The 15,528-nt window shown below is 34.1% G+C and overlaps 1 protein-coding gene across 1 annotated transcript; it reads left to right on the plus strand.

The window, feature by feature from the left end:
- Positions 12,242-14,725, plus strand: LOC18589262. Its single transcript, XM_007014149.2, has one exon. The coding sequence runs from the start codon at positions 12,585-12,587 to the stop codon at positions 14,520-14,522; it is 1,938 nt and encodes a 645-aa protein (XP_007014211.2). The 5' UTR covers positions 12,242-12,584; the 3' UTR covers positions 14,523-14,725.

A 15,528-nucleotide genomic window follows, 5' to 3' on the forward strand; every position in this document is an offset into this window, starting at 1 on the left:
GGTGGCTAACGAAAACAATGAGCTTATTCCCACACGAATAATCATTGGATAAAGAGTATGCATCAATTACAGAAAGCTAAACAAGGCCATAAGGAAAGATCATTTTCCTTTACCTTTCATTGACTAAATGTTGGATAGGTTAACTAGAAGAAAGTATTACTGTTTCTTAGATGGATACTCAAGCTATAATCATATTGCCATAGCACTAAAAGATCAAGAAAAAACAACCTTCACATGTCCGTATGGTACTTTCGCATATAGAAGGATACCATTTGGATTGTATAATGCTCTAGCCATATTTCAACGATGCATGATGTCCATCTTCTCGGATATGGTGGAGAAAACCATAGAGGTATTTATGGATGATTTCTCAATTTTTGGCAATAATTTTGATGAATGTCTATTCAATCTTGACAGGGTGTTGCAAAGATGTGAGGAGACAAACTTGGTTTTAAATTGGGAGAAATGCCATTTTATGGTACAATAAGGTATTGTTCTTGGTCACAAGGTGTTTAACAAGGGATTGGAGGTGGACAAATCCAAGATTGAGACCATTGAAAAGCTTCCACCACCAGCCTTGGTAAAAGGTATTCGAAGTTTCCTTGGACATGCTGGTTTTTATCGACGATTCATTAAGGATTTTTCCAAAATTGCTAAACCCTTGTGCAATTTTTTAAAAAAAGATATCCCATTTAAATTTGATAATCCATGTCATGCTGCATTTATAGAATTGAAAAAGAAGTTGACAATTGCACCCATTATTGTAGTTCCTGATTAGTCATTCCCACTTGAGTTTATGTGTGATATTAGTGATCATGCTATAGGTGCAGTGTTAGAACATAAAAAGAATAAAGTTTTTCATTCTATATATTATGCAAGCAAAACCTTAATTGAAACCCAGATGCACTACACCACCACTAAGAAAGAATTATTAGCTGTTGTGTATGCATTTGACAAATTTCGCTCATACTTGAATGTTACTAAAGTTATTATTTATACTGACCACACTGCAATTAAGTATCTGATTGCTTAAAAAAGATGCCAAGCCAAGGTTAATAAGATGGATTTTGCTGTTACAAGAATTTGATTGGAAATCAAAGATAGAAAAAGTTCAAAAAATCAAGTAACAAACCATTTGTCAAGGTTAGAGCATGACAACCAAGGTAAGGATGTTACTTTGATCAATGAAACTTTCCCTGATGAACAATTGTTGCATGTTGGTCATAAAAAATTACCTTAGTATGCTGATTATGTCAACTTCATTGTAAGTAAGCTTCTACCTTCAAATTTAACTCTCAACAAAGGAAGAAATTTTTGTATGAGGTTAAATATTATATGTAGAATGAACCATTTTTGTTTACGAAACGTGTTGAGAGAATTATAAAAAGGTGCATTTTAGAGAAAGAAGTTGAAAACGTGTTAAGACATTGTCACTCATCAGAATATAGAGGTCATTTTGGAGGTGATAGAACAGCAACCAAAGTTCTTCAATCAGGTTTGTATTGGTCAACATTATTTAAAGATGCTCATAACTTTGTTTTGCATTGTGACAAATGTCAAAGAGTGGGAAACATTTCTAGAAGACATGAGATGACGCTTAACAACATTTTGGAAATGGGATTTTCAATGTTTGGGGAATCGATTTCATGGGACCATTCATATCGCCATTCAACAATCGATACATCTTGGTGGTTGTCGACTATATGTCAAAGTGGGTAAAAGCCTCAACCCTGCCTATAAACGATGCTAAGGTGGTGATGAAATTTTCAAAAAAGAGCATTTTCACTAGATTCGATACACCAAGAGCTATTGTGAGTGATGAAGGAAGTCATTTTTTCAATAAACATTTTACAGCATTACTCACGAAGTATGGAGTGTCACACAAGGTAGCCACAACTTATCACCTTCAAACAAGTGGACAAGTGAAAGTGTCAAACTAAAATATTAAAAGAATTCTAGAAAAGTGGTATCACCATCAAAGAAGGACTAAGCCAGTAAACTTGATGATGCATTGTGGGTGTATAGGATAGCTTACAAAACTCCAATAAGGATGTCCTTATATCGTTTGGTTTTTGGAGAAGTGTGTCACCTCCCAGTTAAATTGGAGCATAGTGCATTTTAGGCAATTAAGAAATTGAATTTTGATTTAGAAGCAACAAGTGAGAAAAGATTGCTTCAATTAAATGAGATGGATGTAATTCGTTTAGATGCTTATGAGAATGCCAAATTATCTAAGGAAAAGACAAAAAGAGGGCTTGATCAAAAGATTGTTGAGTGACATTTTGAGCCAAGTTAGGAAGTATTGTTGCTTAATTCACGATAGAAGTTATTTCCAGGGAAGTTGAAATCAAGATGGTCGAGACCCTTTAGTGTGTCAAAAGTGTTTCCACATGGAGCAATGGAAATAGTTGATAGGTTGACCAATAAGACATTCAAGGTGAATGGACAACGATTGAACACTATTGGGGAAGACCTATTGATCAACACTAATCATCCATCCATTTTTCTAACCCCAAATAAGATTTGCAACAGTCTAGCTAATTCCCTTAAATGAAATGTTTCTTGAGAGGCAACCCAAGTTTCTCAACATAGTTTATTTTAGTATTTTTTTTAATTCAAGTTATTTATAAATTTTGAATTGTCATTTTCATGTTTCTTTCCTAGTTTGATTTTTTAAAAACTTTTTTACAAGTTTGGGACTCATATGAGGTAAGATAATTCTATTTAAAAAAAACAATGTCGCGACGCTAATGAAGTCAGAGTCATGGCGTTGTGCATTAAGCCTCCTATCATACAAAAACTCAAGAGGAGGTCGTCGTGGTGCCAAGCACTCAGTGCCGTGGCGATGTATGATTAACTCGACCCATACATTGGGCCAAGGCTAGAGCACCGTGGTGCTTTGTCATGGGGCTTTTATTTTAAAAGCCCTGATTTCTTCCTTTCTCTCATATTTTTTCCTCCTCTAGAGTTCCCTTTTCTCTCCCAACTTTAGATTTTTTCCTCTTCCCTCCACCTACTTAACACCCATCCAAAACTATTGCATTTCATCACTTTTTTACGACAAGTAAAATTGTTCTTTCCATTCATTCTCCACATTTTCTGCATTCTCCACTCAAATAAGTCAATTTTCTCCATTAATTTTCATATTTGTTAGCTAGGAATATTATGGAACATATAATGTTATTGGTTAATGGGTTGCTTAAATTTTTACTAGATTACGCTTGATGTGTTGGATTTTCTTTACTTTTCTTGGATTAGTGATGAATTTAGTTCTTGGATGAGGATGAATGATGACCATCAACATTTGAATTAGCATAGAATTTATGGGTGGTGTAGTATGTGCACTAAAATAACAATATCCAATTTAATGGGTAATCTAATTGTCTTGGGGTTGCTTATATTAGGAAGAATTCCTTTTTATTTGTGTGAGAGGGATGGCACTTAAGAAAATAACTCGCGGGAGTGGTAATGGAACTCTATTCGATCGTAGCAAATTTGTGTCTACTGATGCGGCTGAAAGACAATCACTAGTGCATAAAGTCCCTATTTCAGAACGTGGCATTGATCTCCATCCAAAGCTATATAGTTATACATTAGGCCATCACTGAGCGTCAATGGGAGCTATTTTGTGAACAACCTAGGGCCATTGGTATACTAGTGGTTTGAGAATTCTGCACTGATGCTGCTGAACGCGTACATGGCCAAGTTTTTTGTGTGAGGATGTCAGGTTCGTTTTGATAGTGCAACCATCAATCAATTTTATAACCTACTTGATATTGACAATGATGACTATGGCCAATTCTTAATTGGTAACATTGATTTGGATGTGGCTCTTGGTGTACTTTGTGATGAGGGGGTAGAATGAAAAATGACTAAAAGCATACCTATGTCTTTTAAGGCCAGTAACATGAAGATAGTTCTTAAGCTTTGGTATCACTTTTTTGTTACGAAGCTGCTTCTTATGAAACGTATTAGTGATGTGACAAGGGATAGAGTTATTTTGTTATATACAATTACTTTTGGGATGTCAATCAATGTGGGCCAAGTGATATTTAACAGTATTGTTCAAGTTGGCCACTCACCTCATGATGGACTATGCTATCCATCGTTGATCACAGCTTTGTGCAAGAAAGTAGGCATAAATTGGGATAAGAATGAAGAAATCTTGTAGCTTAAAGCTCCATTGGATGCTGGAATTATGAATCAATTTTATACTCAAGAGTTGTCAACTGCTGGAGGCAGTTCTTCTTCGGTTTCATGACATCCACCACCTCAACAGCCACCTCAACATCTTTCCATGTATCAGAGGATAGAAAGGCTAGAACTTCAAATTGATCATTAGGTGGTGTGTTTGCAATCCATGAAGTAAATGATGAGTGCATATGTTGAACACATTGGTATGGGTGTGGGCTCTTTTCCTACTCTACCAGATCATCCAAAGCGAAAAACTTGTATGATGCAGATGAGGATGAGGAATCGACAGTCAAAAGAGTATTCCTTTACCTTACTTTTGTTAACATTGGGGACAATGTTATTTTTAAGTTTAGGGGGAATTTTAAGTTTAGTGGTCAAGCTAGTAACTTTTAATTTAAATTGTTGCATTTGCATTTGCATTTGAACTAGATTTAATTATGCTAGTTTCATTTAATTTACTTATCCAATGATCAGAACTTAGTTATATTCCTATCTTGATTCTTTAAAACATGTGAATATTGTTTGAGTGTTATGTAAATTCTTATACTAAGTTTTATTGTTACGATGAAATTTCCACATTTTGAGCACTATGTCTTTTGCTTAGATTCATTGTATGAATTTAGAGAAAGCTTATGTGAATGTGAAAATTTTGAATTATGTATTAAGTTCTAGACTTTGTTTGATTCTCTCTCAAGGTGAAATCCTAGACTATACTTAGTTAAGGAGATGATGTAGGCCATTTTTGGACCGATTGAGCCTTTTTAGCCTCCTTTACATAATTTATCCTTAATTATCCCCTTAAAGCCTAATGCACCTTTTTTTTGTTTAAACACTTAATTTTCAACCTAGACCCTTATATAGATATTTCCAACAATTTTTGCATCCCTCATCCTAAGTACATAAGTCAATTTAGGAATGTTATGAGTTAAATAGTGAAAGAGGTAGTAAAGATGGAAAATGAAGACAAGTTCAAAATGTTAATGTATTCATCTCACTACCCAATAAAAGAAACAAGTTTAGGGGTGTGAAATTGAGGAAAAGAAAAAGGGAAAGAAAGAAGAAGAAAATGAATGAAGTGATGAACAAAAGAAAAGTCTTGATGAAAAGGGGTATATTAAGTGAACGAAAATAAATCTCTTAATAGGTCCTAGATTGATTATGTGCTTAGGGTGATTTGAGTTATATATTATACCATATCCATTCTTAACCATAGCCAGTCATTACATACTAATTAAAGTCCTATTGGTCCTTAATTTAGTGTTAGTCTACATTAGTGGAAAGGAAGATGAACAGCAAACTTATGAAATTTAATTACTAATTTGAATTTTGCATGATTATAAACTAATCCGAATTGTATAATGTTCTAGGTGAGAAGATTGCACACACATATGGAAATTCACTTAATGATAAGCTTGCATTGAAATTGAAACATGAACTCGAATAATATTTGTATGCGGCTTAGAGTTATGAATATGGATCAACTTTTGAAGATATTAAAGGTGATTAATGAAATGGTGCAATTGAATTCTAGTTAAATATTTTCATGTTTAAGTTATTGCATTTTATTCTATGTTTTGCTCAAGGAGTAGCAAAATCTTAAGTTTGAGGGTGTGATAACTCTGTTATATAGAGTTATTTTGACACATTTTAGGGGTTTAAGTTGCTAGATCTTTGAATTTTTAGATTCGAATTTTAGCCTTTCGGATGTTTTTCTAGTTTAATTTAGATTACATGTTGAATAGTTATATTAAGTTATTTTAGTTCTATTTAAAGTTATTTTGCTTTAATTTACCTTAAGAAGAGTTAATGTCAATTTCTCTCACGGTATTGTGTAGGATATTTGATGAATATGGTGCAATTGAGTCAAAATAGCACAAGTATGGTGAAGGCTTCACTTGTACATACTATAATAATTTAAGGATAACTTGAGCTGCAAAAGTCTAATTGATGAGATGTTTTATCTATTGGAAAGATAAGAAAATAAGCGACAACTTTCATATATACCACTTTGCCCAGTTCGGACTAGATCGAGGTGAAAATCACATTTGAATATGATGGACAAATGCAGTTCTGCACAAAGCAACATGGTGACTGAAGCCTTGGCTCTGAGTTACTCATGGTTGCAGGGCTGCAACGTTGAAGGAGTTACTGTTGTAGCACTAGGAGGATCATGGCTGTGGCACTAAGACGGTGAAGAGCATCATATAAATGGTCGAGCACAGACGGCGTCACCTAGATGTCTTAGCGTCATCCCAATTCCTAAAAATAAAACTTTGACGAAAAATTGGAAAGTAGGGCACCTTGCACATATTTAAGGGACTTTTTTAGAGAATTTAGAGAAGAGGACGGTAACAGCTTTTTTAGAGAATTAAAGCTCATAATCAAACAAGAAATCAAGAGCAATTGAGAGAGATTTGAGATTTACCAAGCTTCAATATTAGTTTATTTCTCTCTTTTGTGTAATACTTATTTCTTGTTCTGAATTCATGGCTAAATTTCTTTGGATATTGTTTTTTTTCAGATATCATGAACTAATTTGTTTTTTTAGGATTGTGGTGGATTTCAACATGTAGTCTGAATACTTATTTTTCTGTTGTTTATCATGGATGGGTATTGTTTTATTTATTCAAATTTGTTTTCAATGCTTTTAATTGCCTAATTAACAATTAATTGATTTATAAATCAATTGAAACTCGATAGAGAGGTTTTAGGGTAAACTAAAAATTGAATAGTGTATGTTCACGTCACTTAGGTGATCTGACTCATGATTTCGGTAGACATACACCAATTGTCATGCAAAGCCAAATGAAGACATTTGCTTAATGAAGTTAATTTAATTGATTCCTATAGGCATATAGTGAACTAATTAAGTTAGGTATTTGTGCAAACATCTCAACGGAGACTTGTCTATAGCTTTGGGTTCTAGGTTAGGAAAACCACCTAGGAAAGATAAATAACAAGAAAACTGGTATCAGATGAAGTGTTGAATGAACCCATGATCCTATGTCTTTAATCTATTATTTTTCTTTACACATTGAATTTCATATGGTTAATTAAATGTTTGCTTTAATTTTGTTTTTGATTAGCTTTTATATCTTTAGTTTGCTTAAATAAGATTAATTTGTTATACAATTTTAGTCCTTAGTGAAACTTTAGAAACAAATCCCTAAGGAAACGATAATCTAGACTTACTATCTATATTACTTGTTCGATGCGTATACTTGTGCATGCAAAATCAACAACAACACACTATGTTAAAAAAAAAAAGTTATTACACGCCAAGTTGAAAAAAAAATTGTTACATGCTATGTTAAAAAAAAAGTTGTTATATGCCATGTTGAAAATAAAATTTGTTACACGCCATGATGAAAAAGTGTTGCAATAATCTCTTAAAGCCTCCATAGACAATAGAGAACATCTTTCCATCAAAGCTCTTGAACATTTTCTTTACAAAATCATTAGCAAGTGACACAAAGTTTTACGATTCATCAACAAAATCATCTGGCAATGACTTTTCTAGAAATTTTTATGAGATTTTACCAAATCAAAAATAGATGGAAGCAACCAAAATGCAAAAACTATTTTCTTCCATGCAGTTCTTTTTCACATTCTTTTTCTTTCTTTTTTTTTTTGCCCATTTTCTCTTTATTTCAATTTTTCACTGAATTTGAAAAATTTGAAATCTTTTGTTTATTTCGAGATGAATGGAAAATCTTGAACCATTCCTTTCCTTTCCTTTACAACTAAAACACAAAAACCGTTTTCTTACCTACAATTCTTTTTCACCTTCTTCTTCATTCTTTTTTTGCACTTTCTCTTTGTTTCGATTTACACCGAATTTGAAAAAATTGAAATCTTTTGTTTATTTCAATATGGATGGAAAATCTTGAACCATTTCTTTCTTTTCCTCTACAAATGAAACACAAAAACTGTTTTCTTTCCTACAGTTCTTTTTCACCTTCTTCTTCTTCCTTTTTTGCACTTTTTCTTTGTTTCAATTTTACACCAAATTTGAAAAAATTGAAACCTTTTGATTTAAGATGGATGCAAAATCTTGAACCATTCCTTTCCTTTTCTCTATTTAAATTCTTTTTATTGTTAAGATTTTTGGAAAAGAAGATAAGCAAACCAAAAACATCGTTTTGAATGGTTTAAAAGGCATCAAAGAGCTGGATGGGTAGTGAGAGAGAAATTAGGAGGATCTAATTTGTCTAAAAGATTTTAAAGGCATTTTTGCCAAGTCATAACAAAAGTTGGGTAAAAACAGTTAACTTTATATTTAATGCTATTTTGAAATAGGCTTATGAGGTTGGCTATTTCTCACAATTTGCTCTAAAAATATCTAGAAAAAATTGGTGAGAAATGAAATAAAAGAATATCATGAAAGAGAGGGGAGGATATAAATTGAGAGTGATTTTCCAAAAAAATGAACTTAAAAGGTAAAAGGCTTTTTTTTAGGTTGTTTCGTGGGCCATATCTTCTTTTATATTATGGTCATAAATTTATTTAGATTTGTTTTTATGTGATTACACTTTAGACAGTGCAACTAAATGAAATGTATTAAGTGTTATGTGATTAATTTAGTTGCGTTAGAACAATTGCAAGTAAAATTATACAACAAAAAGTCAAATTTATTGTAGTGAAAGCATTAACTTTTCATTTATACAAAAAATATACAAACAAATTACACTACTTAATTACAAAAAGATCAAGTCCAGTTACAAAAGGAATTCATTTATAGTAAGAACCAATGGGTCTCCTCAATCCCTTAGGTCTAAAAAAGTACAGTATTTGAAAGCTCTACGTTATGAAAGTATTAGCTAGATTGGATGTTCCTGAAAGAAGTATGTCCCTTTTAAGTATATTCCCTTCTTTTATCGATATAGCTAGTGGCATTTTAATGCCATTGAAGCAAGAGTTCCTTTAAGTCTAATCTAAATAGGAATGATTAACGAGATAGTAGCTCGCTCTTTCGCTGATGGGACTATACTAAATAATATATAGTTTCATCTTTCATATTGTTCACTCGTTATAAAATTGTGCTTACGTGCTAATTAAAAAAAGGCCTATCTAAGCTTGTTGTTGGATTCTATTCCTCTATTTTTTATTCTTGCTAATAAAGCATCTTCTACTTCTCTCTTAACAATTAACTTAGTCCCATTAGTTTAGGTTGTTTTGCTAGATGGAGCTTATTGTTACCGGTCCTCTTACTTTAACTGGGTATTCTTTGAATGGGGATGTGACACACAAGACTAAAAAATGAGTTTCCAACTTTATTTATAAAGCACTCACTTTTAAGGTTTAGTTATTCTTTAAGCCAATTAAAGCTAGGTTAACCCAGCAAGTGATAAAACTTAAGCAAGTTCCTTTTACTAGTGGCTAATAGTACAAGTAAGGAATAGAGGTCCTTCCATAAAAGTACTCAAAAACATCTCTCTTGAAAAAGTATAAGGCTAATCTATTAGAAAAAGAGGTAAGGCCCTCAAAAGTAGAGGGGAATGATGAAATTTAATGCTTTCTAAGCAAAGTGCATCCAATTGAAGTCCCAAGGTCAAGTAGGAATAGGAGATTTTAGGGTGAGCAAGGTAAGAAATCTTTTTCTTTGAAAGTTGGGATAAAGCCAATTGTTACAGTTGTAGTTTAATTTGATGTTAGCTAGATTAGTTCCCTACCAACATGTAGAAGTTCTTTTTTGTTACATTCCGTTCCATTGCTTCTCCATGCCTCAATGGGATTACAACTACAAAATAGATTTCTTTCCTTGGGAAGAATAAGAAGAGTAAGATAATAGGTAATAGGGTTCAGTTTAACTGGATATCTTTCCTTTGTCGGTTTAACTAGAGTTAATCTTTTTGTAATCAAGCAATGTAATTAGTTTGTACATTTTTTGTACAAATGGAAAGTTAATGGTTTTCAATTACTAAAGAATAAACCCTTATGTGTAAAAGTATCTTTTTTGTACAAATATAATACTAAACAAAAAATAGTAAAAGTACCTAATTTAGTACCTGAACAATAGAGCTTTGCTTAATTTAGATCATGTACTATAGCATTTTGTTCAATTTAGTCTCTGTACTAAAAAATTTTGTTCAATTTAATCTTTGTATTTCACAATTTTGTTTAATTTAGCCCTTAGACATGACATAAAAAATTGACGCTAGACCAAAAATTTTTTTTCCCATCTAACACGTCAATGCTACGTAGCATCGTCTAATATGTTAATATCACATCAACTCCACTAACGGTCAATTTGGACAAAGTTAGGTAGAGGGACTCGATTACACAAAATCTCAAAATATAAGGACTCAATTGACCAGTTTTATGGTAGAGAGATTAAATTGACAAAAATCCTATAGTATATGGACCTATGGAGTATTTTGACCATAAATAAATTACAAAACCAAATATTTCAAATGAGTTTGAGCAAAAAAAGCTATTTCAAACAATATAAATATAATTGCTAGTAGAGGTGAGTAATTGGACAGTTTGGTTTGTTTGATCTGTCATGCCTAAGGATCAAATGGATCAAACATTTTTAGAAAACCAACTAAAATCAATCAAACCTAAAAAAGGGCCAAATCGATCAAACATCAAATTGAGTTGATCAGTTCAATTTTGGATCAGTGAACCAAAATTCTATCACCTTTTTTTTTACAAATTACAATATTAAAACTTATAAATTTCATCCATAATTATAAAATATGCAAATAATTGAAACATAAAAAAACATAATATTTGTTATTTCACTCACATAATTATATCTTTTTACATAAACCATCAAATTAACATTTAAGATTTAACATAAAAAAGGGTTAAAGACAATAAAATTAATAACCATAAAATAAAACTATCTAACATAAAACTATTAACCATCGCAAATTATCAACTTGCTGAGAGAGTTTAGGATTTAAGTTTAGATTTTTTTTTAAAAAAAAGGAAAGTGTAAAGGTCACTAGGTGAGAGAAAATGAAAGAGTAAGGTACGAGTGGTTAAGAAATAAAAATAAAGAAGTGAAAGATGAGGAATGTAACAGTAAAAAGTAATTAAAAATTAACAATATTAAATATATATTATATTTTATATAAAGTTAAAAATAATATACATAAAATATTAGATATATTAATAATATAAATAATTGGTTTGGTTTTTTTGTCAACTTGGTTAAAAAATTTTAAAACTAAACTGATCAAATAAATTAGTTGAACCAAACATTTTAGATCAATTGATTTAATAAATCAATATGATCAAACTGTTCTACTCAAAACGTATTTAGTTTGAATAGGTAAATGGTCTGATCAAATTTTACTTAACTCTATATGCTAGAAAAGAAAATAGATGGACAATTTCAAAAAAAAGAAAAACTGAAGTTATTTACTATTAGATACCGTCACAACAAAAGTTGTTTGTTTTTTTTTAAGGGTAATGTTCATTGATTCATAAAAAAGTGCATGCTGAGTCAAGTTTTTAGCTTAAGCGTAGACAAGGGACTTGCGATCAGCCAACAACACAGAAGAATTTACAACTCTCGCCTCCTCCCTTGTATCAGATCTTTGCTGTCGCCTACTTACGTCAACTTTCCCCCGTATTTACAACACAGAGAGAGATAAGAGGGTTAGGGTTGTAGAATGTTCACAGACTAGAGAAGAAAGGATACCCAGAACGGGAAGAAAAAGAGGAAAAAGAGAGGATATTAACAATAATATAGAAAAAGAAGAAGAAAGAAAATAAAAAAAAAACAAAATCAATCTTGCACAATAAATTAAAAGATTCACAATTAAGTATTGAGAGAGAAAGAAAGATAATTTTATTTTTATATGTAATTAAATATTATAATTTATGAATATTTTTTTTAAAGACTTAAACCCTGATAATGTATAACTAATTTTATAAACTATCAGCGCATCAAATCCAATATAAATTCTTAATTTATTATTACTTTCGAATCACACTTTAATCCAATGAAAACAACGTCGAAATGGGCCTTTTACATTAGCTGAGAAGGACATAACCTTGTAAACTCTCCTCTTCTTCACAAGCGGAATCCAAAGAGTAAATTGCAAGGATGGAGGAACATAGAAAGAAGCCCAATGTCAGTCGACGGTCAATCTTAATGGGCCCATCACACCTAAAACAAAATTGAAACAAAGCAAACCCAATAGTTCCCCTTCCGGAAGCCCCCGACCGACGCCCTCCTCCTCTCTGTCTCTCTCTCTCTCAGAGCTCATTTCTTTCTGCAAACGAAGCAAATCACTGAATCCCACTCCAAAATAAACTCCTGCGTTGTCCTCATTTCCGCCCAATTCCCCCTTAGATCCACCCAAATTCAACGCCGTAATTCCATAACCCCGGATCAGCCCTAGCAGATCTCGCAACATCAAACAACTAAACAAATGTCGTGCTTGGCACTTTCTCTCCAACCAGCCAACGGATCCGACATCCTTCTCCAAACCCGAGAATGGTTCCCTCCAGCCCGTGCCCTAGTTGCCCTCCATGCATTCCGCCAAACCCGTCTTGCCTTCTCCAACAAAAACCCTGCCTCCGCTGCCGCTTCCACCTCCGCCCCCTCATCGTCCTCCACCTCCGAATGTGATGCTGCCACTGAATCCATCGGCGACGACCCCCTTGCTGCCTCCAGCGGCCAATTAATCGTTGGCGTTGAAAGTAAGTATCGCGTCGTTTACCGCCTTGTGAACTCCATTTACGTCCTCGGAATCACTACCGCCGATCACGACAATTTGATCAACGTTTTCGAGTGCATCCACATAGTTAATCAAGCCGTTAGCGTCATCGTAACCGCCTGCCGTGGCGTGGACGTCACCCCCGAAAAACTCGCCCGCAAATATGCCGAGGTTTACATGGCACTCGACATTGTCCTGCGTGGAGTCAGCAACATCCGTCTCGCCGCCATGCTCTCCGCTATGCACGGCGACGGGATCGCCAAGATGGTCCATTCCGCACTAGACACCGAAGCCAAGATCCGTGGTGCTGACACGTGGCTGAACGTCGAAGCCCATTCGGTCGAACACCAATCCAACGTTGAAGCCTTTTCCAGTGCGAATTTCGAATTGCCACCAGAAACCCTAGCGGCGGGCGACCGGATAGCTTCAACGCTTGTACCTCAGAGTACAAGTGAGCAAGACGAGAAAATGGTTAAAGAAGAGAATTCAGAAGCCGTAAAGGATCCGTTCGCTGCGAGTGAATCCATAAATAAGCAAGAAGAGTTAGTTGGAGGGTTTAAGAAGACGAAGGATCCATCAGCTACTGATTTAACGGTGGCGTTGGCGGGGTTAGAGGTGACTACATTGCCTCCAGCTGAAGCAACCCAATCTACAGATATTACTGTTGAAGGGTTTGAAGGGAAGTATGGAGGTATTGAGTTTGGCAATGAACAGGCTACCCTTGGAGAAGCTTTTGAAGGGTTTAGTGATGCTTGGGGTGGAGGATTGGATGCTTCCGAGTTTTTGGAAAATAAAAAGGTTAAGAAACAGGAAGGACTTAGTGGGCTTGAACTTTTGCAAACTGGGGATAGTGCTGCTCCTCCAACTGCAGCTGCGGCTGGTGCTGATGGAGGAAAGTCTCTTGAGGATCTTTTGGTGAAGAAGACTGAGATGAAAGGTCCTGAAATGTATATTTCAGAGGAGATTAGTGCAGAGTTTAGGGAATCATTGCTTGCAAGAGTTGGATTAATGGGTGTGGTTTACTTGAGAACTATGCCTCCTAAAAATTCTGGTGATAAGGATGCTGAGTTTTCATTTCGTGTTGAAGGTACAAGTTCCGTTAAGAGGTTTGTTATGCAGAGTTCACGGGTTAGTAGCCTAGGTAATGGAATGTTTCATGTGAGAACTGCCCCATCTGAGGAGCCTATACCGATTTTGAAGTATAGTTTGTTACCTAGGTTGACACCATTGCCTTTGAGAATTAGGTTGATTAAACGTCAAAGTGGGACTTTACTTTCAGTAATGATACAGTATATTTCAAGCCCGGAGTTACTAGCACCATTGAATGATGTAACCTTTGTTCTGAAATTGCCAGTTGATCCAACATTGTTAAAGGTTTCGCCTAAAGCTGTGTTGAGCAGATCAGAGAGAGAATTGAAGTGGCATGTGCCGGAGATTCCACTGAAGGGTACACCTGGCAAGTTAAGAGTGAGGATGCCTGTGGATTCTAGTGAAGATGACGAAGACCTAGAAGTTGTTGGTTATGTAAAATTTTCAGTGCAAGGAGCTACTTCATTGTCTGGGGTCTGTCTGCGGGCTGCTTCTGAGGGTAAGACAGATTTTTATGAGGTGAATCATCGGTATGAGAGTGGTGTTTATATGTGCAATTGAACTTTGATAAGATAATTATTTCCATACAAAATTGTTGTGTTTTTCCTAATCTTCCCTGTTCTTTTTGGGGAGAGATGTGATTTGGTCACTTTTGTAGAATTGTTGGATATTGATCTTGTAATCTAGATTGACTTTTGTAAAAGCTTGTGTCTTCCTGTTGTTTACTATCGATTTTCACTGGCGGCATGTGAATTTTTTTTGTCCTTTATTGTTGTATCTGTTTAGACTTTGCATTCTTTTGTGGAGTACATTTTATTCTTGTGAAACTGTGACCATGTAAGCATGATTGCTCCTTTTTGTATTTTTAGAAAGAAAAGGACTTGTAAAGAAGTGATTTTTTGTTTCTGGAATGCCGGTCCTATCTTTAATTATGGTTTCTATTCTTTGTACCATAGAACTTTCTACATCAAGTTAAATTGTGCTAAATATAAGTAGGTCTGGATGGTTGAAAGCTAGAATTACAATGCAGTCAAGTTTAGGCTACATGTAAACTTTTCTCTATAGTAATATAATGAGAATATGTGGCATTAGCTTTTTTTTTTTTTTAATAATTAATAAGTTATGAACCTGACTAATGCAATTGAGACCCCTTAGATTAAGGGTAGTTGATTTAAAAAATTATGCCTTCTTTGGAGACTCTAAATTCCCAGTTTCTACATTTTTTAGAATTTCCTGTTCATTTTATGAGAAATGAGATCACAATAGCATTATTTTCTTCTTCATTCTTTTGATAGCTTGCTAACTATTTAACAACCCTCCAAGGCAAGCATAGAGAGGGAGCTGAAAAGGGTATAAGTAAAAGAAGTGACCCTAGATGGTTCTTATCAGGTTTGTGGTGTCCATTCTCCTTTAGATAATAAGTTTGTAGTCAGAGTGTCCTCTCTCATAATCTGTTTGAACTGGGTGCATGACGTGACTTGTTTAAAATCTGCTTTTATTAAATGTCATGAGAGATGGATGATAACTGATTGTTGATATCCAGTTGTTGTACTATTATCTGGTGAAG

The sequence above is a fragment of the Theobroma cacao genome, chromosome 9 (assembly GCF_000208745.1).
Source record: "Theobroma cacao cultivar B97-61/B2 chromosome 9, Criollo_cocoa_genome_V2, whole genome shotgun sequence".
In the NCBI taxonomy this organism is placed as follows: Eukaryota; Viridiplantae; Streptophyta; class Magnoliopsida; order Malvales; family Malvaceae; genus Theobroma; species Theobroma cacao.